Source organism: Polypterus senegalus, chromosome 8 (genome assembly GCF_016835505.1).
Source record: "Polypterus senegalus isolate Bchr_013 chromosome 8, ASM1683550v1, whole genome shotgun sequence".
Classification (NCBI taxonomy): domain Eukaryota; kingdom Metazoa; phylum Chordata; class Cladistia; order Polypteriformes; family Polypteridae; genus Polypterus; species Polypterus senegalus.
The window spans coordinates 5,656,285-5,684,122 of NC_053161.1; the positions used below are offsets into that span (position 1 = coordinate 5,656,285).

General features: G+C 34.1%; 2 protein-coding genes across 4 annotated transcripts in view; one reads left to right on the forward strand and one right to left on the reverse strand.

Moving 5' to 3' along the window:
• Positions 1-861, reverse strand: part of c8h12orf4 (chromosome 8 C12orf4 homolog) — a 34,642-nt gene extending 33,781 nt beyond the window's left edge. Inside the window, exon 1 of the mRNA XM_039760634.1 lies at positions 402-861. Within this exon, the coding sequence (XP_039616568.1) occupies positions 402-416 (15 nt within the window). The 5' untranslated portion in view covers positions 417-861. The remainder of the gene's footprint in view (positions 1-401) is intronic.
• Positions 862-1,100: 239 nt separating this feature from the next.
• rad51ap1 (RAD51 associated protein 1) lies at positions 1,101-27,543 on the forward strand. 3 transcript variants are annotated; one of them, XM_039760638.1, is made up of 11 exons: positions 1,101-1,354; positions 3,542-3,591; positions 4,142-4,277; positions 9,413-9,507; positions 9,715-9,795; positions 10,315-10,479; positions 16,381-16,515; positions 18,809-18,922; positions 20,267-20,401; positions 26,630-26,761; positions 27,122-27,543. In XM_039760638.1, exons 3-11 carry the CDS (start codon positions 4,192-4,194, stop codon positions 27,274-27,276), a joined length of 1,098 nt encoding a protein of 365 aa, XP_039616572.1. In that variant the 5' UTR covers positions 1,101-1,354; positions 3,542-3,591; positions 4,142-4,191; the 3' UTR covers positions 27,277-27,543. The 3 variants fall into 3 exon arrangements, with proteins under 3 accessions (XP_039616572.1, XP_039616570.1, XP_039616571.1); XM_039760636.1 differs by having other exon boundaries at positions 1,101-1,327; XM_039760637.1 differs by having other exon boundaries at positions 1,101-1,327; positions 20,267-20,395.
• Positions 27,544-27,838: the final 295 nt, after the last annotated feature.

Consider the following 27,838-nt stretch of genomic DNA (forward strand, 5'->3'; position numbering starts at 1 on the left):
CTTGTGTCTAATGCTTGCTGAGACAGTCCCCAGCTCCCCATGATTCTGCAAAGGATAATGCGCGTGTGCGCGTGATATATATGCACACACACACACAAAAATAATATATATATATATATATATATATATATATATATATATATATATATACACACACATATAAACACAGACACAAAATATACTGTAGACACACACACAAACATACAACGGTTGAAAGTTTGTCAACTTATTGCACATTTATACATTTTTTAATGATGCAATGCATTTTTAATTGGAATTTTTCACTTCCTCATTGAAATTATTAATCACCAATTCTTTTGAACTAAAATTTAAATCGCATCAAAATAGTGCAAACAGTATACGGAAATAGTACAGAAGCAAAAATAAAAGTGAACCCTTACTTCTATGACTTGCATCAAGGCAAAGCAGGATCAGGTGGGCCAGTGATATGGTGTTAAAAAATTAACTGAGATAACCAAAAAAGCTGAAGATCTGAAATGTGTTAGAGAGAAGCAAACAAAAGTAATTGCAAGAAAGATCACTTCACTCCATCATCAAGAAATCGAGCAAACCCCACACGGACAATGGTCGTCAGAGAATTCGAACCCAGTAAACTGTATCTGTCAGCCAAAGTCCAGCTCCTTCCTACACAATCCAACCGGCTTGGTTTTCACAGTAAACTAACTGTTACATTCACATAAGCATGATATTCCAGTATAATACATCATGTTACGCTATTCATTTAAAAGCACAAACCGAAAACTCAGTCAATGTTAAAAACAAAAACAAAATATATTTGTGCTATTCGAGGCCTAAATTAGAATGAAATATGGTAACAAACCATCTCTGTTAATACCGATTGTCAGCTGACAACTTTATGTAAATGTAGTGTTAATTGATGGGTGCAGATTCGTTACGAATATATTTCTTTAAATACTCATTAAAAAAATATAAAAACAAAATAATACCTCATATAATATGTGAGAAGAAATATATATCTATACATATGTATTTGGTCAACGTTTATATTTTACTACATATGTACGTTGCTCGCATTACGAAGTCGCGAAAGTCAAATTTCAATTTTCATTTCTGATGTTTCTTTATTTTGTTTTCCTGGCGGGTAAACTCAAAAGATGTGCGAAACGGAGTTACATTAGATCCTTTCATTTTATGTTCGTATTAATGTCTCATGATTGCAGTCTCGCGAAATCGTGTTTATTTATTTCTCTCTCAAACTTTCCTCTTCTAAAACTGGCATTTATGTGCTCTGTCTTTTTTTGTATCTTGCACGATTCAGCTGAATAATTATGTCAAGACCGTCACGGTGAGTAAACATCGATTTGTAATTAAGGTGTGTATTGGTTTTTTCAGACTGCACATTTTCAATGCATATAATGCACTTTTGTAAATTCAAGCGTAAATGTTTATATTCTCTTTTCCTATCTCGTGGTTTGCTGAACTGCTGTGTCATTTTAAGGCGCTTCTGAAGCAGATCAATGATTTATACAAAGATTCACAAAAGCAAAAACGTTTTAATGCTCACATTTGAAAAAAATTCAGACGTTATTGTTCTTTAATTTCCTTTTCGGTGAGTGTGTATGATGACGCAGTAGTTAGCTCTGCTGTTCATCATTTCCAGCATCGTTGTGCTTGTGTAGTTTCCATAGCCCCAAACACTTATAAGTACAGTATGTATTTAGAAATAGGACCATTGTATCAATATAAATATAACAGCATTATCAATACAATAGAAAAAATAAATAATAATGTCAGATAAACAGAACTTGTTATAACATCTTTTCAGCGGGCATGCTCACAAACTAGTTTTATAAAACAAATTATTAGATTACAATGGCAACAAATATTGTAGAATATACAATACAAATACAGCAAATCCTATATTCCTGCCTATGTAGACCAGTGAGTTGTTAGGGTCTGTCTTTGGGGACCCTGTGGCCATTCCAGCCAACATCACAAATAGGCATTCTTTAAATGTCAATGTTTAGTAAGTTGTCTTTATTATCCTTTTCTGAAGTATTTGTATTTTTGACAAAATTTTAAATGCTTGAGTTTTTTTTTTTCCATTTTCTTTTTAATGTATGATTTTCTGTAGATTTTGCTCTCCCAGTGCTGGCAAAAGTGAATGTGTGTAGGGGGCAATGACTTCAGTGCGATATTCACTTGTTTGCTCATTTGAAAGAAACGCTTCTTAATGAGACAAGTCAAAATAGCAGCGAAAATCATTGCTCCCTTTACCATTTAATGCTGTTTGCACATGTGTCTTCACTCCTCCCTGTTAATCATCAGCATTTGGGTACATTTATTTGAGAAAATTCTACAAAAAACAGGTAAACTGATAGCAAGATGGCAAAACACTTGTAGGCATTTAAAGCTATGAGAAAGAATGCAAATATTTGTGAATTTCTCAGTCATATTTGTAGGCCAAGTAACTAAACAATGAAATTAACTTAAAAGACAGTACAGGCATATACAATACAGTACAATATAATAAATTATCAGCCCAATAACTGAATGTTAATTACTCCAATAAATGATCTCCTGAGAGCATGGTTAATAGTTTTCGTGATAGGATTTTTAAAATGCAGCAAATACTGGTTTCCTACATATAGGTTAAATTTATAACACAATGTGCTTCTTGAAAAGATTTTTTGCCACTACTGGCCTAAAGGAGTGTTCTCTGACAGTTTCTAAGCAAAAGGGCCAACATCAACAAATCTCTCTGTTTCATGCAGGTGTACAGTAGTAAGTAGAGTTAGCAGATATTTATGGGTGTTAATGTTTAAAGTGTTGTTAGTGAATAATAGTTGAGAAGATTATTTTAAACCAAAGAGCCAATGTAGTCCGGCACATAGGGGATAGAAATTGTCCTTGTAAAGACTCCAGTAGTAGCAGTAGTTTGAACCTGCTGTGCCCTGACTGTAGTACAGTAATTCCCGGTACAGAACTGGTTCCTGTCTTGCACCCAATGCTGGCAGGATATCTTCTGGCACCTCACAGTCCTCTGTTGCATTAAGCAGATTTGAGAATTTCATGTAGCCAGTTAGTTCTTTGTACATGAACACCACTGAAAATAACCTGCAGAGATCTAATAAAGAAGTAATGAAAGCTTGGGCAAATAGTTTTCGGTGTTTAATACAGAGTTACAGTTGGGTGTGATGTTTTGTGATAATAAAGTGAACTTAAGATGATCAGAAGGCTTTCTAAATACCGTACTGGTCATGTGTTTTGTGGAAAGCACTAAGCATTTTACTAGTTTAGTATTCAGGTATTTTTATTATTATTGCTTTGTATTTGTTAGAGTATCTTAAAATATTGTTATATCATCTGTGCTGTCAGACCTTAAAATAGGTTTTCTCTCCAGCATCATACAAAGCTAATGATAAAAGTGTAAATTATAATAAATGGCAAAAAAAAAAAAATCTGACAACCCTGGTAAGATCTTAAGTAAACGGAATAATAATACCAGTAGTGTACATTTTACTGCAGTGCAATAATTGACTTTTATTTTGATCTACAGAAACATAAAAGCTGTAGACTATTCACAATTCGACAGATTTGACAATGGGGGTAAGCATTCATGATTTGAAACCTTTCATACATTTGGTAATGTGGAGTGTTATCAATGTAATTTTCATATTAAAAATAGAAATTTTTATGTTTTTCATAATGAACATTTTTTTTTAATTTTTTAATTGCTAATGGCAAATCGCGAGTGTACTGGTTAGTGCTGCTGCCTCATAGCCTATCTGTCCAAATCCAGGCTTTGGATGTTTGTTTAAATGTCAGAAGTTCTCCCCAAGTTCAAGTGGATTTTCTCAGGATCGTGAGGTCTTTACCCTCACTCTTTCTTCCCCAGTGTGGACAGACAACACTTACCTGGACCAGAGTAATTAAAGTGTATGTGCATGAGTATGGTCTGCGATGGACAGGCTTTCCACCCAGGGATGGTGTCTGTCATGCAATTTTGAAATGAGTTATGATTGACCTTGTGGTGAAATAAGTGAAAAATAAATAAATGAAAAACTAGTACATTTGATTGTCTCGTTAGAAAGGGCATTTCTGAGATTAAATTTAATTGACTGTTTCAGCCTTTTTTCATTATTACTATTTTTAACAGATGATGACTTTGCATGTGTTAAAGCACCACCAAGTAAAAAGGCTCGTGTGATGTCCAATGAGCAAAAACAACAAAAACCTATAAAAAAGTTTCCTACTCAAGAGCTGGAATCACCAGTTGAAATCGGAGAGAGGAGGTAAATCTGTGTGAAATACTGGAGCTACTTTGTTTTTATAATTAAAATATCTTGATTTGTGTCATGTCTAAATTGAAGGTTGATTTATCATTATATTAACGTTATTTTATCTCCTCATTCTCCTTTTTAAAAAATGATTTGTTACTGTCATAGAAATCAAGCTGCAAAAGATGATCTTTGTAATAGTTTAATTAAAGAAATCTTCATATTCTTTATAAATTAATAAGAAACATTTTCACTTGTTTGATCATTTAGTCTTATTATTCTCAAATTGTCTCCATTGACACTATGCAATCAAAAAATGATTATCAGCACAATTACATGAATGTAACAAGATATCTGCAGCAAGAAGGTTTTTAAACAGGAGGATCTGGTTGAAAGGTAAACACACATCTATCAACACAGATTAAAACAATATTCCAAAGGTATACCTTATTATAACCTTTTTAAACATGTTTTACTTCGCATGAAATTTATGATCAATCCGTGCAATAAGTTGATAACACTGGTCTGCAAAAAAATACATGTTTAACTCAGTCAAAAAGATTTGAGGATGCTGAATCTAAATCTGGCAATGGAATTGCTCTAACACATCTATTTGATGAGAGATGTAATTTTAAGTAAAAAAAACACCATTTTAGAGATAAAATTAATTATTTAAACTTTAAAAAATCTGTAAATTTCACATATAATTATTACTTACACAAAAATAGTCACTTTGTAGTTTTTTTCCCCCTCTTATTATCCTCCTAAGGTGCTTCATGGTGGAATAACCAGCAGATGTCTGCTAACATACTCACTCTACTTTCAACAATAACGTGTCTCCAGTTGTGCAGAACCCCTTCCCATGTTCATCAAAGACCTCTCTCACATACTTTGGAAAAAAATTTAAATCAGAGTGTAGGAAATGTGTTTTTAAAGACATACTGCCCCCAAGTGCTAGTAAGAGGTAGGAAAAGAGAAACTCCACAACTAGTTCCCTGTAGTTTTCCACCATTATATTTCCCAAAAATATTGTTTTACACATGCTTTTTTTTCTTCTCAATAAAGGAAGCATGAGTATTATTTTACAATTTGCTTATCTGTTTAACCTGGTTAAAGACAATGGATTGACTTTGCATATCTGGCCCATAAACTGTTAAATGTTAAAAAGAGCCAAGAAAGCCATGTTAAATGGGATGATTTGATTCATGCTTTAATTTTAGCATTGGCCAATTACTCCATAACAATATATCATACGAAATGATGTGCTTTTTTTTAAGTATGTACTCTATGTAATAAACAGTGCAATAGTTCTAACGTATCTGGTTTGAAGGGATTATTTATTCAAAATTGTACAATGCATGTATAAAAATAGACCCATGTATTTAACAGTGTACCTGTTTTCACTGACAGTTCCACGAATATACATGTCCCTCATGGTTTGCACATTTTGACTTTAATGGACAATGTATTATTATGCTGTCACATTGGATTCTCAGGCTTTAGGTAGTTCTATGTCCTGTTAAACCTAATGAGGAACTTGCTGCTGTACTTGACAGTAAGATTATATATTAGATATAGTTTATGCAGACAACAGATAATAATAGTTCTCAAAGCACCCCACTATGTTAGTGGAGTAAATGTATCTTGATGTCATTTGCAACAGAAGTTAAATGTTTTAGTTTGCATATCTTTGACTAATTACAAACAACATATTCCCTAGAGGGCGGCGCAGTGGTAGCGTTGCTGCCTCGCAGTTAGGAGACCCGGGTTCGCTTCCTGTGTCCTCCCTGCGTGGGTGCTCCGGTTTCCTCCCACAGTCCAAAGACATACAGGTTAGGTGAATTGGAAATCCTAAATTGTGTGTGTGTGTGCCCTGCGGTGGGTTGGCACCCTGCCCAGGGTTTTTTTCCTGCTTTGTGCCCTGCGTTGGCTGGGATTGGCTCCAGCAAACCCCTGTGACCCTGTAGTTAGGATATAGCAGGTTGGATAATGGATGGATATTCTGTACAGCATGGTTGTATGTTATAAGCAGGTAAAGAATTAATTGCCAAGTTGGAATCCACAAAGCTTGCAAGTATATATATGATTTTTTTTCCTTTTATTACCTTTTGTTTCGTTCAAGTTGGTGTAATTTGTTATCATTGTATAGTAGGTTAGAGTAATAAATACTCTTTTACTTGTCAATATCTAATTACAATTATATTATGATCATGGAGGTTTGCTTGTCCACTTTCAACTAATAGACAAAATGTTGCTATTCCAATGCACTTAATTATTTAAATGAGTTTTAGTGGTAATTGAAAGATTACATGTGTTTTTGAGACAACTGGAGCAGCTGTTTTTTGCAAGAAATTGTGCTGGAAATATAATCAAAGACTAAATTCACTTGGGCAATCATCTTTTTCAATTACCATTGAGAATATGTTACCAGAGACTAAGGGCACTAAGAACATGGTTGATCAAAATGGCTTTAGAGATAGTCTCTGCTCCTGCTTCATCACTATTTAACACAGCAACATGAGTATTGCTGCCACTGCTCCAATTAACTTGTTAATCTCATGCTCCTACTGTACTTGCTATCACCTATGAATAAGGCCTCAAGGCACTTAGTAGCAAACATGAGGTGTTTGAGACAGAAATCTATGCAATATCACTTAAGATTAACTGGTCACTAAAGATTCATTGGCTTTGGCTCTTGTCTTATATGATTCACAGACTGAATTAAATAAGTGTGCAAAGATTACCATTGATTGCGGACAGTGCTTATTCATTATAGCAGAGTTTCTAGAATGTTTCTTGTTCAAATCTAGCTTTTGAAAATCACATATTGGTACAGAAATGATACACATACTTAGGATATACTTGGTGTGAAGTTTGTCAAATTATGCAAATTTCCAATCACAGTCAAAGATATAACCTTGTGCTTATTACTGTTCTGGCGATTCAGAGTGTCCCTGTATGTGTTCAAACCATAAAGACTGGCTGTGACTCGATTTTCATTCTTTGCCTTCCATGTACCACTTTCTTCTTTGGATAAGGAACTTTTCGTTAACATTTAAAAAAGGTATCACAACAGCTTCTTGAAGGTGCCTCATAACAGACAGAGCAGAGATGGACACATGTTGTTAAATTACACATCATTTTCACTGTATTGTTTTATGTATTATTACACTGCCTGGAGAGGCTAGACAGGAGTTTTTTGTAGGATTTCTGTAATTCTTTTTTGTCATTCTCTTCAAATATTTGCTGTGTATGTGTAATTTACTGTTCATTCATGTGTTTGACAGATTCATAATCATGCAGCTAGTGATTTGCACTGCAAACTTGTGTGGAGTGTTGTATAAAAAAAAATGCCGTGTTTTGCTACTTATAATAAAGTGTGTACGGTATCTGCTTACCAGCAAGAGGAAGATTCAATGCTTGTATTGACTGGGTGTTGGGCAAGGTCATGGGGTCCAGCGGCTGTGGGGCATCTGTTGGTGAAGAAAGATTCACTGATCTTGACTTTGCTGATAATGCTGTGATCTTCGCGGAGTCAGTGGAGGCTGTGATTGGGGTGCTTGAGAGACTGAGTCTGAGTGTCTGGGCTTGCAAGTGTCCTGGACAAAAACCAAGATCCAGGCCTTTAATAACCTCTTGAGCACAGCCATCAGCAGAGTGTCTGTTTTCCGGAGAGAGTGTTGACCTTGTTGAGAGGTTTATTTAAAGTATCTTGGAAGTGACATTCATGTCTCTGGTGATTCTTCCTATGAAGTCAGTAGACGGATTGGGAGAGCATAGGGGGGTCATGAGGTCGCTGGAAAGGGGTGTGTGGCACTCCCGATCGTTGGTTTGTCTTTGTGTCAAATGAGCGATTGCTCATGGAGTCCCGAATGAGGCAGATTACCAGCATTGTAACGGAGCATCAGTTATGGCACTACAGCCATGTGGCGCATTTTTCCAGGCTGATCCGGCTCGTAAGATCCTCATTGTTGGGGACCCGAGTGGCTGGACCACACCAAGGTGTCGCCCAAGTAACACCTGGCTGCGGCAGATAGAGGGTAATTTCTGGAGGGTGGGACTGGGCCGCGTGTCTGCCTGGGTGGTTGCCAACCGGGATCCCAAGTTGTTTTGTTGTGTAGTGGGTGCGGCAATGTACTGTACCAGTGTATGCTCCCCAACTTGACTTGACTTGACTTGACTTGTATCTACTTAAATGAGAACATTAATTACAGTTCTTTTTGAATACTGCAACTCAATAGCAGAAAAAAATATATAAATATGAAATATGATTTATTACCTGACTGATCTTCTTATCCAGAGGTCTAGCAGTATCAACCTTAGTTAAATTTATTTCACTCCTGGTAGATTCTGCCACAACTACACATTGTCTTTTTTTTTCCCCAAGTTTCCTAATTAGCCAAAGAAACTTTATTTGAAGGCCTTAAGATTCTTCAGAAATATTGAACTTCTAGACTCTTTAAGGGAGATTAAGAATACCTTGTACTGTTGCATATACGTTGTTATTCATGTTTACTTAAGGCATTGCTTCATATCACAGTTGACAGCTAGTGAACCTTTTAATGTAACTTCTTTGGTAACTTACAGAAATAATAACTAAATAAAGGATACTTGAAAGTAAACAGTAATGACGAGTTGCTTTTCTTACTGTTGAAATTTCTAATTATTACTGTTGAAATTTCTAATTATTGAATGAAAACAGTTCTGGAAGCAAGAGTGTTTTGCCATTTAATTAGATTTTCATTGCAAAAACATTGCCAGTTTATTGTATTACCTTTCATCTCTGGCATATAAACAATTTCATGAAATAAAGGGCTGCACACTTTAAATTCAGCTCAATTTTTTTTGAAAAAAGAAGATTACAGTATAGCGTAAAAAAGTCTCTGTATAACATATTTCTTCTTCATTCATTCATTGGCATACCTGCCTTACTCACATGAGGGTCTTGGTGGCCAGAACCTAGATGGCATCTTTGGGAACAAGGAAGGATGCACACCAGGTGCTAGTCCATCATATAGTTCCTTCATACTCGGATGCACATTCACTCATGCCATGCCAAATTAATGTTGGTACTATAATGTTTATGAAAATATGTTTTTTCTGCAGTAGATGAAAGAATAATTTTAAAACTGCTTTTACTGTTGTTACAGAATATCACGGGATGAAAAATCTTATCAAAGAGATTTAGAAGCCGCTCTTGCTTTGTCCATGCTACAAGAAGAAGATAATCCACAAAAAATACAAGGTTTGTTTGAATCACTTTTTTTTTTCTTTTTCGCCAAATTTGTTTACACAAGAAAGGCATTAGAAATTGTAAACATTTGCGCAAAGCCTCTCATTTATAGTTTAAAGCTTTAATTACATTGTTTTCCTGTGTAAATGTGAAAGTTTTTCATTTATGCCATTAATGTTTTGCATTTGTGTCAGTGTGTCTTTTTCTCTTTCTGAAAAGGTAACAATAATATCACTGATGCAGATAATTTGGAGAAACCTCCCTTGTTGTCTAACTGCAGTGTGGACAGTAGCATTCTTGGTAAATAACATTTCATTTACAGTACTAGTTTAACAGCATTTCTTTCTGTTTATAAAATGGTGGTGTTTTAACAATGAATATATATGATTTATAGGCAGTTTTAAAATAGTAGATATTTCTCATTCTGAATTATTTAATCCAAATGATATGCTTTTTTGGGATTTCTTTCAACATTTTTCTCCTTTTGAAACTTGAATATGGTGTATAATGGTTTTGTTAAGTGACACGTGTGTTTTCCTCTTTAGTCAAGAGTAATAGTTTAGCTCTTTAATTCCTAAATTAATTTACTTAAGGCCTTTATATGCATAGTTGAAAAATCATGATCAGTTTCGTTAATCTAAGAAGCTAGTTTCTAGATAGGTGCTTGAAGAAAAAATCACAAATGTTAAAGGCTAGAGCATATCTGCAAATTTACTCAAAACAGAAACAAAGAAAAAAAAACTTTTTTATTAAACTGTTTACATAACAATATTTTGTGCTCTCTCTCAAATGTTTTTTTTTTTTTTAATTTTTTTTAAGGCTTGGATAAAATCATAGAGGAAAATGCATCTGTTACTGCCCATAAGGAGAAAAGGCAAGCTGCTACAAAAGCTGCAGCACAGCAGCAAAAGATTATTATGGATGAAAATGGTACTGAATTAGATGAAGACAAATATGTAGATTATCAGCCTGAGTGTACATCAGGTGAGTTATTGGTTGACACCAGTACAAGAAAGACAGTAGAAATATGTTATTTATATAATCTTTTATTCAGGGAAACCTTTCTAAATATGGAATGCTTCAATATTAATTTACTAGTTTATAACATTCATTATGACAGGTGACAAGCAAGTACATGAGGACAAGTAACCATATTGCCTTCTAGCATTTTCTCAGCTGCCTTTTCTGAATTATGGTATACATTATATCAGGCTAAAATGTTGACTTGTGGTGCTGAGGGACAGTGCTTATTCAACTTAATAACTTAAACTAGCATTTGTCTGCAGCCATAACAAAAAAAAATTGACTTTAAATTTAGTAACGCTTTTCTCTATTATGATTGTAGCATGAGAAAAGAAATAACGGTTGCTTGCAACTGTTGCTTATTATTTCTTTTATGGTGGAAAAAGACATTTGTCTAGCAAAATTGAATTGTTCATTTAAAGAACTGGCAGTAGGACAGAGGGGTACATGTATTAGCTACAGAGAGTGTTTTACAGAATGCTATTCTTTTTTGAAATGGTTTAAAGGTAAATTTTATGATCGTACTACCAACAACACTGCTCTGTGATGAGACAGAGATATCAACAAGAAGCAACAAATTTTGAGCGACTTTCATATTGCTTTTATTCCAAAAAGCAATATTTTGTTGTTAAACTAAATTTAATTTTAAGTATTTTTATGTCCATTTATACTATGTGTTCCACGAAACATAAATTACTAAAGAATTTTGAGGAATTAATTAAAAGAGGTGTAGGAAAAGTTGAAGGTTAGTATTTATTCCATAAAATGGGACATGTTTCTAGATTCCTGATTAGGAACAGGACTTATCAAAATAATGTGTAGAGGACTATATGACAACAATCTGCATATTTCCCAATAGAAACCTGTGGCTCGCCAGCAAAATCCATAATTTAGTGAAACTTACTCTAATTCTGGTACAATGGGAGTTTTTGTTCTGTTTTTATAGGAGTTCTGATCTGTTACTTTTGATTTTTTTTTTTGGCAAAGTAAAGCTTTAATTGAGGGTTACTCACCCCCTAGGAATCGGAACATGACACTTGAATTTCTCCAGAACATGTCCTTTAAAAGCTGAAATCTGTTTGTGTTCAGTTGTGATGCCATAATTGTTTTTACAGGAGTGTCAATGTGTTTCCATGGAGATCTTACAAAAGATTCCCAGGTGTGCACCGCTTATGACATCATTTAAACCAATGGCATAAATTTTGACCCACCGGTTAGCATATTGTCCAAGATTAAAAATCTGTTAGATATTGCAAACAAACTTTTCTTTTGCTTGAATCTATAGCTTTTTGAGGTCTGCTTTTGTCTTTGAAACTTTGGTTTTTGATTAGCGTTTTCAGCTCTGATGGTTGATTGGTTAAATTCCCAGTACAAACTCAATCACATTCACTGACCTAGCCTACCTCCTGGTCCTTTCCCTTTTAAACCACTTTCTGTATGTTTTAGAGCCAGCAAAAATTGATTTCAGGTTGGTGATATGCAGACATAAAAGAGTGTATTCTTATTAATCATCAATACAGAGGTGAGCAGGAAACTGAATATAGCATTAATGATAATTCACATAAAATGTGTCAGGTTTTATAGATGCTTACATATTACGAATTAAGGATTAATTCAAACACTTCAACATTTTTTTCTCCTGGATTAATTTAATGCTTTCTATGCCCATTTTGATCACAACAACAAAATTAAACCTGTGTCAGAATCTGTAGTACTGCACAATTCATTCTTCTGTTTCTGTGTATGTTGTGGATTTTTAAAAGTGTCAACCTCCATAAACCATTTGGCCTGGATAGAATTTTGGGTTGTGCCTTAAAAACCTACAGTAATCAATTAAATGGAATTTCCACAGCCATATTTAATACTTCACTGAAAGAATCTGTGGTCCCCATCTGCTTTACAAAGATAAAAATGGTCTCTTAGCCAAAGACAGCACAAGTAGATTATTTACAGTAAATGACAATACTCCAGTGGCATTTACTCCAATTTTGATAAAATGCTTTGAAAGATTAGTTATTGGAAACATTACAAGCAATACATGTTCATGCCATTTTGGCACACCTGAATAATGAAAATTTATATCCTAGACTACTATTTATTGACTTTGTCTTACCATTTAACACTTCTGTTCCATCTAAGCCAGTGTTTCCCATCCTCGGTCCTGTGACCCCCCCTGTCGCCGCAGGTTTTTGTTCCAACCAACTTCCGGTTTTAATTGGACTCCTTGGTTAATTAAGTGATGTGTTATTTCCCAAGTTCTGTGTTTTGGGAACAATATAGAAATTAGAAAACTAAGTTTGGGGGGGATATATATATATATAATCTTCTATTCTTTTCGCGTTTGAAACAGTAATTACCTATGACCACAGAACATATTATAATACACTGCGTGCGTATGACCCGGAAACAGCATAACTAGCGTTTACATTTTATATGAAAACGGTGTAAGTACCGGGAATTAATCACTTCGTTTGTGGATGCCATTTTTATATCGTTTTTACGAATTGTTATTATTTGTGTGAGAGTTATTTTACTGATATTGAAAAGAAGTAAACACCTATTTGGTAAGTAATTATTTAAGAAAACTTTGATATTTTAATAAATGTGTATGTATCTGTGATATGTTATTATATGTATTACTATGTAAGTGTCAATTGTTTATAAAAGATTTGTCAAAACACGTGTTTTAACCTATTTATTGTTTTAGGTCCATTTTCAGATAAACTATTAGCAGTTTTTATCAGTTCTGTCGCCTCATGCCAGTAAAACAATTAGGTATGTACATTAGTAGCAATGAAGCAGTATGGCATTTGCTTCGTTTTCATATCCACAAACGTTATCCAACGGTTGTACACCTATGTGTACATTTTGAAAATGGACAATGTGTATATTTTAATGAAGACAATATGCATAATGTAGCCTTGCAACCACCCAGCACAACACTGACTGCTTTTTTTCAACTCTCTCAGGAGGATCCATTTGCAAGAACATTATTGTACACTAATGTACCGAGATATTATACATGGAACGCATCCTCAAAAAGGTTTAATAGAAGGAAACAAAGTGCAATAGTTCTAGGGCATGAGGGAATTCGAATGACTGATGCTATAGGACGTGTATACACCGTTCACCCAAACAACTGGGAATGCTACTACCTGCTCCTCTTGCTCCACACTATCCATGGACCTACATCTTTACTTCATTGAAAACTGTCGATGGACATGTATGTGAAACGTTAAGCTTGCCAAAAACTTGCTTTACTAGAAGACGATCAACACTGGGACACCACGCTTCTTGAGGCATCTGTCACACGCTTTGCTCCTCAATTACGGGATCTATTTGCAATTATTATTACAACTTGCACTCCATCAAATCAGTCAATTCTTTGGGAAAAGTACAGAGACAGCCTTAATGAGGATATACTTCATTTACAACAAATGGCCAATCCCAATATAGATGTAAATTACACCCAGGATATTTATAATGAAGCTCTTATACGAATATTGAACAAGTGTCTTCATATAAGCAGCAAAACATTAGTACAGTTGGGTTTACCAGCTCCAAACAGAGCAGCATCAGATGCAATGGATAGGGATGTCTTAAGAGAAAGGTCTTACGATGTAAATGTTTTAAGACAACTTATAGCCACGAACAAACCCCTTTTAACACCAGACCAGTTAACTGCATTCCATCATATAATTGGTTTGATTAAAAAAGGAAATGGTGGTGTTGTTTTCCTTGATGCTCCTGGAGGAACAGGAAAAACATTCTTAATAAACCTGATTCTTGCCGAGATACCAGCGAGTGGTGACATAGCTCTGGCTGTAGCGTCATCGAGAATCGCTTCTACATTATTAGATGGAGGCCGTACAGCACATTCGGCATTGCAATTACCATTAAACCTCGCTCACAACGAAAATCCAATTTGCAACCTATACAAGGGCTCTGGAAAGGCAAAAGTCTTGCAACATTCAAATATAATAGTTTGGGATGAATGCACCATGGCACATGAAAGAGTTCATGAAGCCTTGAACCGAACAATGCAAGATCTCAGAGATCCTAACAAAATAATGGGAGGTACTGTCGTTTTACTCGCAAGAGATTTTCATCAAACATTACCGGTTATCCCACGAGGGACACCAGCGGATGAACTCAATGCGTGTTTAAAAGCATCTATAATTTAGAAACATGTTGAAACAAAAACACTACCAACATGAGAGAGCATCTTCTCGGTCATGACACGGCAGATAATTTTGTGAACCAGCTACTGAGTCTTGGAAATGGGAAATACCGTTCGGACTCTCTTTCAAGATTGATTTCCTTTTCACCTAATTTCTGTGTGTTGTTACCATCAGTATGGGAATTTTTTTCCAAATCTATTACATATAAATCTATTGATACTATTATGGACCTGAATCAAGCAAATTATCCAACTGAATTTTTAAATTCATTGGAGCCATCAGGTCTACCACCTCATATATTAAATTTGAAAGTTGGTTCAATCATTATATTACTCCGGAATTTGAATCCTCCCAAACTGTGTAATGGCACAAGATTATATGTCACGAAATTAATGCCAAATGTCATTGAGGCGACAAATGCCGGTAGAGGGAATAGTGTCTTCATACCACGTATCCTGCTCATCCCTGAGGACATACTATTTGACTTCAAAAGGCTGCAATTTCCAGTCTGCCTTGCATTTGCAATTACAATAAATAGTGCACAAGACCAACCACTTAAAGTTATAGGAAACAAGTTAAAAAATCCATACTTCTCCCACGGTCAGTTACCTGTATATGTAGCGTGTTCTCTGGTGGGTACACCAAAAAATGTATACATTTATGCACCTAATCTGCAAACAAAAAATGTAGTTTACCCTAAAGCTTTGCAGTAGTACTCAATGTATCTTTACTTCTTAAATGTTAATGTTTTATTGTTTAATAATTTATACGCTTCTTATGTCATTCAAATACTCTTATCAAAAGAGAGTTAAGTATTCAAATCTATAGCAAAAGCAGAAATATTTCTAAATGTCTTATAAATGTAAAAATCATGCTGCTGTGCTTTTCTGAATGTAGAATAAAAGAAAAATAATACCAGCTAATTAAATGAGTACAGTGTTATCAGATGTTGTCACTGATTAGGAATCTGGTTGGAACAAAAACCTGCAGTCACAGGGGGTCACAGGAACGAGGTTGGGAAACACTGGTCTAAGCTGGCCATAGTGCTGGTCAAAATGGGACCACCCTGTGCAACCTGATTTTGGACTTTCTAACTGGCAGACCCCAGCCTGCCTAGATTGGCAGCATCCCTTTATTCACACCAATCCTGAACACCAGCCCCTCACGGGGTAGTGTGCTGAACCATGTTGTACTCCTTATGCATACATGAAATGGGGTTATTTCATTTTAATTTTAATTTTTGCAACATTCTTACAAATAGACTTTGAAAATGAAATATCAAATGAGATTATTTCATTGTAATTTTAATTTTTGCAGCATTTATGCTCACAGACTTTGAAAATAAAATTGCAAAAGAGAGATTGCATTTTCATTTTATAATTTTAATTTTCTTTTTTGTAGAAAATACCTTCCATATTACTTGAACCATGTCTTTTTGGTAGTCCCAAGCGTTTATATTATTCTAATGCAACCAATTTGTAAAGAAGGAATACACAAATAAAATGTGTACTTTGACCTTTGTATGAAAGTATGAAATGGAAATAAGAGTTTATATTGTAGTTATGTTTCTTGAGGTATATTTCAGTTTTTGCATTTTTCTGCAAGTAAATATTATTGCAAAATCTTTATAATACTTTGATATCAGTGGTTAATTTCCTTTTTTTTTTTTTTTTTTGCTCAGAATCTGACTCTAGGAGTGACACTGATTTAAGTGAAGAAGATGAAGAATTTAATCTTAAGAAGAAATCAAAGTGTAAAAAAAATAAAAAGTCAAACTGCAAAGTGAAAAAACATAAATCTAAGATGCAAATTGCAGGTACAGCACATATTTTCATTAACTGTCCACTTTATTGTATTCTGTAATAGAAAAGGCATGATGCAACTGCAGTTAGCACTACTACCTCGCAACTCCTGTAACTGAAGTTTTAATCCCAAAGACATATATAACAAGTTAATTAATGAGTTAATTGTAGTTCAGTGTAAAAGAGTATATGTATAAGGTTTGCATTATTGTTCTCTGTATGGGATGGTTGCACAGCTCGGGCATCTGCTAAACTGGCATCTTGTTCTTCTTATTCCAGTCTATCAAATATTTGCACATTTTGTCTCAAACACATGCATTTAATTTTAACCAGTTGGTACCTACAGACATACTGTACTTAGCATTTACTTTCTATTTTTTTTTAACTTTAACTGACTAACTCAGTTAAATAAATGACTGGTAAAAATATAGCTGATTTCTTATTATGTACACTCATGAGTCATGATTATACTCAAACTGAAAAAATATTCTAAAAAACATCTAAGTAAATGTTCACAAAATTGATTGCATTCAGATCCACATTTTTTTGGTTTAAGTATCACTGTTGTATGTTTTAAATACCTCTTAATATATCCAGATTTCGTCAACATAAACACCCATGTGAGAGATGCATATTAGTGGTCAGATTTTCCTTTTAATTATTTGCTGAAATGAGCAGATCTGCTGTGACAATTTGTAACACTCCTGATTTACCAGAGTACATATATCAACAAAAAGTATAAGTTGTTAAGGGCAATAATATTTTAAATGACAGCCAGAATGCAGTTTGGAAGGTGGTGGGAGATGGGGAGTTTGGAGGGGTTTATATCTGTTAGACATATTTGTTATTCATTTATTTGATGGTTTATTAATAAGTTTGAGGACTGCTTTTTATTTTCTGTAACATTCTAGATGCAAATAGTTTACAACACTGCCTGTGAAGATTTCAATTAACACTAAACTAACAGTAATACTGACAGGAAAGACTTGCATCACATTCTAAACTGGGATGATATTTGCAATTTCAAATCAGCACAGAAAAGTTCAAAGTACAGTTTACATGGAAAAAGTTCCATATTTTCTCCCCAAGATGGAAATTAATTTATTGGAAGGGGTGTCATGATCAGACTTCACGTTCACATGAAAGACAACAAACTAAACACAGGTATTAATCATATTTTTTGTAGAAAGTTGAATTGTATAGTACATTAATAGTGTACCTACACTACCTATACCTATAATTCAATATCACGTTATTTTGAGAGAAACTGAAATTAATCCAGCATAAATGCTCAACCAGTGTTTGCCAAAAATAATATCTGTAGACACCTGGCAGCTGCCTATTACAATAAAGTTTACTGTGAAGCAATTGGAATTAAAGAATATTTTGGATGTTTATTTTTGATTTTCAGCAACTTGAGCCTTTGACTTGATATACAAAGCTAGAATTCAGAATGTAGTGAGTTTTGTCTGAGAGGGTACATTTCTTTCCACGCTATTTATGGGTGAATGGAGCTTTGTCTAAAATGAATAATGCATTCTTCAGTTTTTATATAATTAAGCTGCTGGAGTATCCTTGCACCAGTTCAAAATCTACCTGCTTTCCTTCCGCCTGACTTGTTTTTGTAAAAAAGGGGTGAAAGAAGACATCTGTGACCAAACCTAACTGAAGAGATCAGCATGTCACACTGACAAATGTTCACTTCAGTCTTTGAATACTATCCTGGTAAAACAAACATATATTCATTAATATTTCAGTAGCAGATGCTTACCTATCTGAAGCCAAAGGATTAAGCTGTTTGTGTTAACACAACATTCTAATCCTGCAGAACATATGAAGACAGAAATCTTAAAAACTAATAAAAACAAACGTAAAATATGTAAAATGCATCAGTGGACTAAGGGTCATATTGTTCTCACACAAGCTGAGAGAATTTGCTTCCTTCATTGTCAGGCATAGAACAATTCTTCAGACAGAATTCAGATATTCGGTATATTTACCTGTACAGAGGCTAATATGGGTAACGAGTAATTTTTTGCACTTCGCAAAAGAGTATATTCAAGTCTTATTTAGCTAAAGACCTACATGTAGAGTAAACTGTGCATTTTGAATCAAATATTGTTGTTTTTGAAGTTCTAGGAGCATGGGAAATATACTGTATAAATAAAATATACTATTATTATTATTATTATTAAGAAGCAGCTCGTTGAGTGTCTATGTGACTTTGAGTAGCTAATAACAATTTGACAAAATGTTATTAGAAAAAATGCATGGTCTTTAAAATTTCTTTTGTTCTCAAAACTGTAGATGAAAATATTTCTTCTACCAGCCTTCGCAAAAGACAGGCTGATGCAAAGGCACAAGCAACTCAAAGAAATATGCCTATGGATGATAGTGGAGTCAAAGGAGACGGACACCTAGGTACGAATTATCTGCTTGTCTGTACACCAGAATAATGATTTATTTTTGCTTTTACATAATACTGCATGAATCCAGAAGGAAACATATACACAGTAGACTGTAGTTTTATCCATCTATTATCAGATCCACCTAATCCAATTCTTGGTCACAGGGGCCTGGAACCCATTCTGGGGGCCATATCTGTGTTTACAACAAAATGCTTGATTTCTCTGAATATTTTTTCCTTATTTAACATGCTATTTGTGTTGCTTATTTTTTTTTTTCTTGCTTTTAGTGGTTAGATTTCACATACTGATGTAAATGAATATTCATCTCAAAGCTGAGGGAGACATAACTTCCGTAAGAGTTTAATCAAAGGTCATATTTAAAATAAAAATTGTTTAATCTTTTTTATTCAGTTAAATTACTCCCTGCTGAGATTTTCAGCAATCTAGGTAGCCTCTTTATGAATGTTAATGATCAGCTGCAGCTTTCAGGGCATATTCCACTCTACCTGAATGCAAAAACGCTGACAGAGTTATTGTCATGGCTTATTTTCTATTCTGTAGTACAAATCTTCTACTTTTGTAGAGACATTAGATGCATAGTCAGGAATCTCTAGTCAATCTCTAGTCAGCCTTGTCTTTTGAATTACAAGCTATACAAAGGCAATGAAATGGCAGACTTGAAAGTCAGGCTACGACTGATGTAAAAATATCACCTAGCTTTGCAGTTTCTCTTTCATTCCTAAATGTGTGTTCTAGTTTAGGTCTCTTTTTTTACTTTATTAATTGACCTTAGATCCCCAATTGAGGCAGTACCCAATAAGCCAGAAAAACACTGAACCAGATTGTTACAATTCCATTCATTTGGTGGATATATTCTGAACACCATGTCTTTAACACTGTTAAGGCTACTTTACACAATGTTTATAAGAATGTGTTTTTTAACACTTAAGGGGAGTAGAAAAACCTTGTTGAGCAGAGCAATCAAAATATTTCAAGAATATAGCTAAAAAATAAAGTAAAAAGTCATCTAAATTTACAAATAAACTGGATGTGATGGAACAGTACAATAGTGAATATCGGCTATGTATGTTTGCACAAACTAAATGTAAATCTCTATGCATTTGAATTCACCCCAGAATTACAAACAAATTATAAAGTTGATTAGTCTCTGAATTTCTTATTATAAGTGTTTAGCTGTGTTGGTTTTGGGATTTTGTCCATTGCTTCATGGGCAGTCTTCAGCATCTAGCACCACTGGATGAATTGCTCAATATGTTGGCAATGGATGAAATTCTGATGGAGAGGTGGGATTAAGTGACTAATTAACCAATCATTCATTTTTTTTTATCTTTGAAAGATTCAAGTAGTGACAACTGTGAAAGTGGGGAAGTCCAAGAAATTGTAATGAAGAAAGGCACAAACCCTAAAAATGTTAAAAAAGAAGCCAAACAGAAAAAAAGCAAAGAATCTAAAACCAAACATCAAGGTGAAGGTAACTTATGCTGGTAACAGATATTGAAAATTTTCTGATTGTGATTTTTGGGCTGACTGCCTTAATTATTCCTTTCACTTATTTAGGCTATTACACAGATTTCATGTTCCAATGAAAGTTGGAGAGGGTATCAAAAGAAGACTGACCCAGTAGTTTCCCAGTTCAGCAATTTCTAACACTGCTGCTTCAATTTACATGAGGGGAAAAAAAATAGTAAACTTAGCAGATCCAGTGCTCACAACATCATGACAGCCTTATGTGAGACTTAAATATGACTGAAGTAATCTTATACTCAAAAAACTCATGTATTCAAATCAATTATTACTTTGATTCAAGTCAATGATTGGTTTGAGAGTTTTTAACAAACAAGTACAGGCATTTGATCAGGTAATTAAAATGTGACAAATTCAGAAATAAGGGAACTTTTCTTTATTAAATTCAGCTCAAATGGCAGGACAGGTTTAGGCATTGCCAAGCATTCAGAAATGCCTCCAACAAGGCTTTCATTATATGAAACTTACACAGACATTAAGTCTGTGTGCTTGTGCAGCACAGGTGATGCTCATCCTTTCATATTGTTTTTTTGAGTTTGCAGTGTGCACATGTATAAATTTGTAGTATGGGTATGTAACCTTTCTGTGATTTTTTGAAGCACATGGACAATCCAGATAAGTCTGTGTTCAAAACTTTGTATGTATGTCGACATTCCACTGAACGAGTTTGGAATAACATCATTATCTGCATGCATGCATGAAGGTTGATGCATATACAGTATTTGTAAAGTGTGAGTTGGCTTTAAGTGCTGACTATTTGGGTTTACCAGTTTATTAAATAAGAGTTGTTACTCCTTTTTAACTTGAAGCTGTACAACCTTTGCATTTTAAATTTACAAGAAATTACTCAAATAGTATTACCTGGCTTTTGGTGTAGCTTTAATTTTTGCCAGTCACACATTATAGAAAAAAATGGCAAAGATGTTAAAATCGTTTGTTCTTTAACTCACTTCTGCAATCAGCATTGCCAGTATAGTACTGTACCTTATTCATCCACCCACTGTCAGAACCAGAAGAATTCTCTTCCATGTTTGCAGGACAACTTAATTCTACTTAATTTAAAGTTACACAAAACTTTACATTTTATATATCGTTTCAGTTCTTGCTTGTGTATGACCTGTATTTATTGGGAAGTAATATAATTTTATTTTTATTTGTGGTGTTTTCTGGTGTGAAATGATGTCACCTTGTAATCGTGGAAATTCCCTTTGAAAATGTTGATGGTATGTATATTTGGTATGTGAATGCCTTCCAAGATTCTGATGTACAGTATTCTTTTTCTGAAGAGCAGGACTTACACTGCAGTATATTTTTCATCCACAAGATGGAGTACTGAGCTATTGCAAAATGCAAGTGCATATAGCTGCTTACATTTAATTGCACATTTGATTTTTTTGGTGAAGAGTTCTGGACATTCTTAATACGTTTATAATGTGGAAATTATTGGACCCTTCAGTAGAGAAAGGAAACATAGCACATTATGGTATCATGCTGTAATAAATCGGTAGCAGTCAGGCAAAGTTAGTTATCTAAACGTTGCTTTGAGCTGAAGTTTCAGTTTATCAGAGCCCCAGTTGACAAACACTGGCATATGACTTTTACAGCTTTATTTGTTTATTCTTTTGTGAAACCAACTATAAAAACAAAAAAAAAAACCATGAGTTTAAAATCATTCTTTCCCAGTTTAATGGACAAATGGAGCAGTACAGTGGGTTGAATGTTGCACTTTTTCAAAACAAGTATAAATGTGCCCATGGTTATGCAGGTATCCCCTACACAGTGGAAGCCAAACCAACAAAATGGCATCACCATTATCTATTTATGTGGGACACTGTTCTGGCTGATAGTGAACATTTATGCCTTGGGCATATTTAAAAAAAAAGGTAAATGTTTTACATTTTGATTGTTATTAATATTCATTAGACCTCCCTTTAGGGTTGGATGATATAAGCAAAATTATACAACATAATATTTACAAAATTTTGGAAAATAAGACTATATCATGGTATAGACCTTCAAAAATCTATAATGAACTCCTTCTGACTTAATTTACATCAAAATGAGTAATGTAGTATTTTAAACTTTCTTTTTCTTTTTTTCATCTTTATTTTTGTTATGTTTGAATATTTATACTTAATAGTTATTAAACTGCAGTTAAATCAAACAGGGAACACATTTACAAAATAATACTGTTGTAAAAGAAACCTGTCTAGCAAAAATCTTTTAAATAAGTCCACAATGTACAATGCCACCTCACCTGTACCATTTTCACATTACTTGGAATACAAAGTATGCAGCCAGCATCTGAGTGTGCAAATTGTTTGAGAGCAGCAAAGCTATTTGTATATGCAGTACACAGCCAGCACCACTCTGAAAGGAGAACACATATTGAGGATAGGAAATGTTGGGTGTACAGAGCACTGAAGAGCATGGTACAATTCAAATTAATTCTGGCTACGCACTTTATATTACAGGGTCTGTGAAAACACCACAATGCACAAACATACCCAACAACATACGTAAAAGCAAGAATAAATGGCTGGCTTTTCATTGTGTATGCCATAAAAGAGGGTGTCTGTCACAGAGATTCAATATGCATGCCAGCATTTTGATATAGCTGTACTCAAATCATGTATCTTTTTCTAAAAGGAACCTTATTCATGGCCAAATACCACATTGCATCAGTCCTGCCTTCACAAATTAATCCTACTGTTCATTCAAGTTTGCCATATATGAGTGTATCTCTGAAATCTACTGTATTACGAATGAGCCGTCTTTGTTTCTCACTCCATCTACAGTGTGCCACCCCGTGTGTTGTCTTTTTACCATGTCAAATTGATACTAGTGGTGTGCTTTAGGCCAAGTGTGCAAAAACATTGCAATGCAATTTTAGGTGAGTTTATGTACATTTTTTTTTAGCTAACTTAAATAACTGGAGCACTAGTAGTTTTCAGATTAACGTATGACCTCGTTTTATTTCATGTACTGAAAAAATATGACTGATTTATAAATTGTATTTTTCTGTGATTATTGTGTAGTTGTCTGGAGAAGAGTGAGACAGCAATTTTCATTTAAGTACTAACATTCAATACTTGTTAGTATGCATTTGTAATTCAGTACATGCTCCAGCATTTCAGTATAGCTGTACTCAGATCATATTGTAAGACCCCGGGGGTGCGCGACACAGAGGAATAGATTCAGCCACCTTACAATAGCCTGATAGTGTGGTCCTGAAGGACCTTTGGTTTCTTCAGCATGACTCTATTGCACCACCAGGGAACAAAGGCATCTTGACTGCCACACTATTTCTCCTGGTCCCATGAGCTGACCCAAGGCTCACCGGCAGGCACACACAAAGGCTAATATTCTTTGGCAGCATGGAGACATGAAATAAAGTGCTTCTTACAGTGCTTGACCTGCAATCCCCACTCATGGGCTACTTGTGTAGCTGGCTTCTACTTGAGCTTTTTGCAGTTTGGGGTTTCCTGCAGAATATGTCCCACTCAAGTCCAGACCCAGGGTGGTTATATATAATATATATGTATATGTGTGTATGTATGTAAATTATTAGCTAATAAGACAAAAATGGTGTAATTCAAGCAGTAAGTAAAAGGAGCCATACCTAAAAAAAACTTCTGAGGTTTAAAAGTTGTCATACAAATTTTTCAACAAAACTAACCACAAATTCACACAAAACATATAACCAAGTGAACCACAGGAGTGTATCTGGAAAGAACCTTGCCATATCACCAAAAGAATTAAGTATATTTTTCGTGTTCTATTTGTATATGTGGGTTTTTTATTTTGATTGGTTTTGTTACCTCTCCCTATAATGGAGCATTTCCCTGGAAAATAGTTTCAAACCAATTAATATTTTCTTATAATATTACATTTACAATTTTTATTTAGCCTTTTTTTTCTTTCCTTAACAGTTGTTAGTGGCATTTTTACTTCAATGATATGGCTAAGTATTTGCTTAAACACTGGGGATATTTAATTTTTTTATGTGAACAGTTAAAGTCTCTAGACAAACCTCTCTTTTTGTATAATAGGGATATGTAAGTCAAGGTGTGCAGAAAATGATGACTTCCACTATGTACACTAAAACATACCATACGTGAACAGAACATGCATACATAATCCATAAAGTTGTTGCCTTCTAAAAGGCCCCATAACATTGCACCCTTCTGAGTCTTTGTAAACTCAGGTGTTACTGCTTTTACTTTTCATTTGTCATTCTTAAAAAACTGTAATAAAGGACCCTCTTGTAAAGGCATTGTGGAGAGTTTGTTTTTTTTTAAACCAAATGCTTATAACTTCTTAAATGTTGCATGCTATACAGCAATTGATTTTAAATAGTGGAATGTTTGCCTAACAGCTTTCCTTATAAGCACATCAGTAGAATCAAATGAAAGAATGAATATAAGGGATACAAAAATTGAACCTTCCGAATAATTAAAAAATCACCTTGGAGCTGGTACAGTGATTTGTTCTGCTGCATTGATCAGCTCCATTGAGCAGGATTTAATTGTGAATTTAGCTACTGTTTCTGCAGAGTTTGCACATTCTTCCTGTGCATAAGTGACATTCCTGAGGGTTCTCCGGTTTCTTTCAAAGACATACAGTACATGTTAGGGTATGTTGGTGGTGGTTGTAGATATGTGAGTGGACTCTGCAATGAACTTGTATCTTCTTCAGTGATGGTTAATGCCTTGCTCCTGCTGCTGTTGGGGTTGGCTGTGTTTCTTCACATAACCTTATTATTGAATATGTACTGTAGATTTAGAAAAATAGACACAAAGATGAACTAATTTATATTTACTTCCTAAAAAAAATTTTAATTTTAGATTTAATGGTTTGAACAATAAAAGAGCAGTGATGTTTGGCCTCCTAGAAGTATATCCTAATTTTACCCATGTGATTATAGTAGCAAGTCCTACAGCATGCTATTGCTCTATGTGTCCTGTCCCATGCACATACCTGTCGTATGTTATATTTTCCATCACTTTCTCAACTGAATCATGACCCTTTCTGCCTGAATAGCTCATACACCTTTTAAATGTAGCTCTAATATCTTCAGGGCCAAACTATTTTCATCATGGGTTGACTTGTTCTTTTAAACTCCGAATATCATTTGAGGGTAGCATAAGCGTAAACAGTTGCCAGCTAAACACAGGGTAAAAATTAAATCCCAGGGGATTTATGCTTTTGTTTTCTTAAGGTTAAATGAATACCAATGAATCACAAATAAAACAATAATGTAACCCATACATGTAATCAACCTTTTAAAAAAAAAAAATATATATATATATATATTATTTTTTTTATTTTTTTTTTACTAATGGTAGATAGTGTAAACTGTGTTCTAAGATCAAAGTTTTGAGGTTAGGTTGTTAGACACAATAATCATGATGCCAGAGAGTCACAATGTGTTGTATGTTGATTAACACATGCAAGCAAGAATTTTACTGTACTCTGTACATGTTACAGTAATTGGGTCTATAAATAATAAATAGTTTGTATCAGTTAAGTGTGGAGCAGTATGCAATCTAGCTGTGACTTCTAAATATATTAAGTTTCTCCATCCTGTGTAATCCAGCTAAGAAATCCAGTTGGGCGTCGCAATACCTATCCCAGCAACATTTGCCGCAAGGCAAAAAAAAGCAAGATCAGGCATCAGTTATTTGCCGGGCCCACTCACACACACAAATTAATGGAGCCAATTTTAGAATTAACAATCTATCTGACAAACTGTGTTTGGGGATAAAGGAGGAAAAATGGAGTACCCAGGGAAAAACTCATGTACATACAGGAAGAACATATAGACTCTGGCATGGCATTTGAACCCAAGATGCTACATCCTTAAGACAGCATGATTACCATTATTGCACTTATAAATATTCTTTTTTATTTTTTATGGTTTAATAAAAAGTTAATGTAGTAGTAGTTCAAATAAAATTAATAAACTTGTGAGGTAAAAGTGCGTGTTTGTTTTTGTTTTTTTTTTTTTTAACTATTGTATTTTAATTTTAGTATTAAAAAGTGAATCATTTGATATTCTTTACAGGTTTATTTAATGAAGACAATGTATTAATTAGGTACACCTTGGTTTATAAGGTGTTTATCTTCATCTTTATGTCTACATCAAATACTGTACTTTATTTTTGATTCACAGGTACAGATCCTGACCTTTCCAATTCAATTTCCATTTTCCATGGACGATCACCATCATCTACTCCATCATCCAAACCTATACTGATGTCCAGTCCCACACTTGGTTCCAGAATACCCAAATGGACACCTCCAGGTGAGCAAAAGGCACCATTTCAAATAATAATGAAAACTGGTTAATTAAGTGAGCCTTCAGGTTATTGCAGAAATGTGTAAATTACTCAATGTTATTTTGGAGCAAGCAGGTGAATAGGATTGGTGAGATTGTTGGGCCATTTGTGGAAAATTGTTGTAGTTGTCAAATTAGAGATTGTTTCAAAATTAAGGTCTAAAATCAATTCTAGTCATTTATAATTTTATATTTAAACACTATAGTATACTTAGTTGTTTTTAATTGAAATATGAAGTACATTTAATTAAACAAATAGTTTAGTTTGAACAGTACCCATTTATGGTGGGAATGTTTGTAATACTTTTTTATTTTTAACTTTTCCAGCCAAAGTTGGAGTAAGCCCAAGTACAAATGGAAGAATAAGTGTGAAATCTCCGAGTCAGGGCCTCCGACTAGGATTGTCCAGATTTGCTAAAATAAAGCCTTTACACCCAGCTGCTACCAGTAGCAGTAGTCCTCATATATCTGCAAATACATAATGAACTCATGTTTACTTAATCTGATACTTTTTAAATATGGTTTTATTGGGTCAAATTTTAACAGTTGTATTTTCTTAAAGTAATTTAATCTGTTTAATTCTGCAGTTTTACCTTCAAGTTTTTAACAGCTACAATACAACTATTAACTCTAATTGTACATCTTAATCTTTAACTATTATTATTTCTTAGAAAAATATTTTTTTTAAATTATGTATATATCATTGTTGTGTGTGTCCTGTACAAAATAAACTTTTCTATGCTTCTGTATATAATGTTTGTTTTACTTTGTGCATATAGTATTGTTAGTCTTTAAATAAATGTTCATTTTTCTAAAAATGCAAGTAAATGTGCTTTACATTTTGTAACCTTCAAAGTAGCTTTTAAGATACTTAATTTAAATTGAACAAAATAACAACAAAAACATGTATTGCTAGTAGCTTGATATGAACTGAATGCATTTTTTTCTGTGGTTAAATGCATTTTTATTCCATTTTAGTTATTTCATAAAGATGAAATTTATTAAGGGTTTAATCAATATAAATATTCAAAACAAAAAAAACTC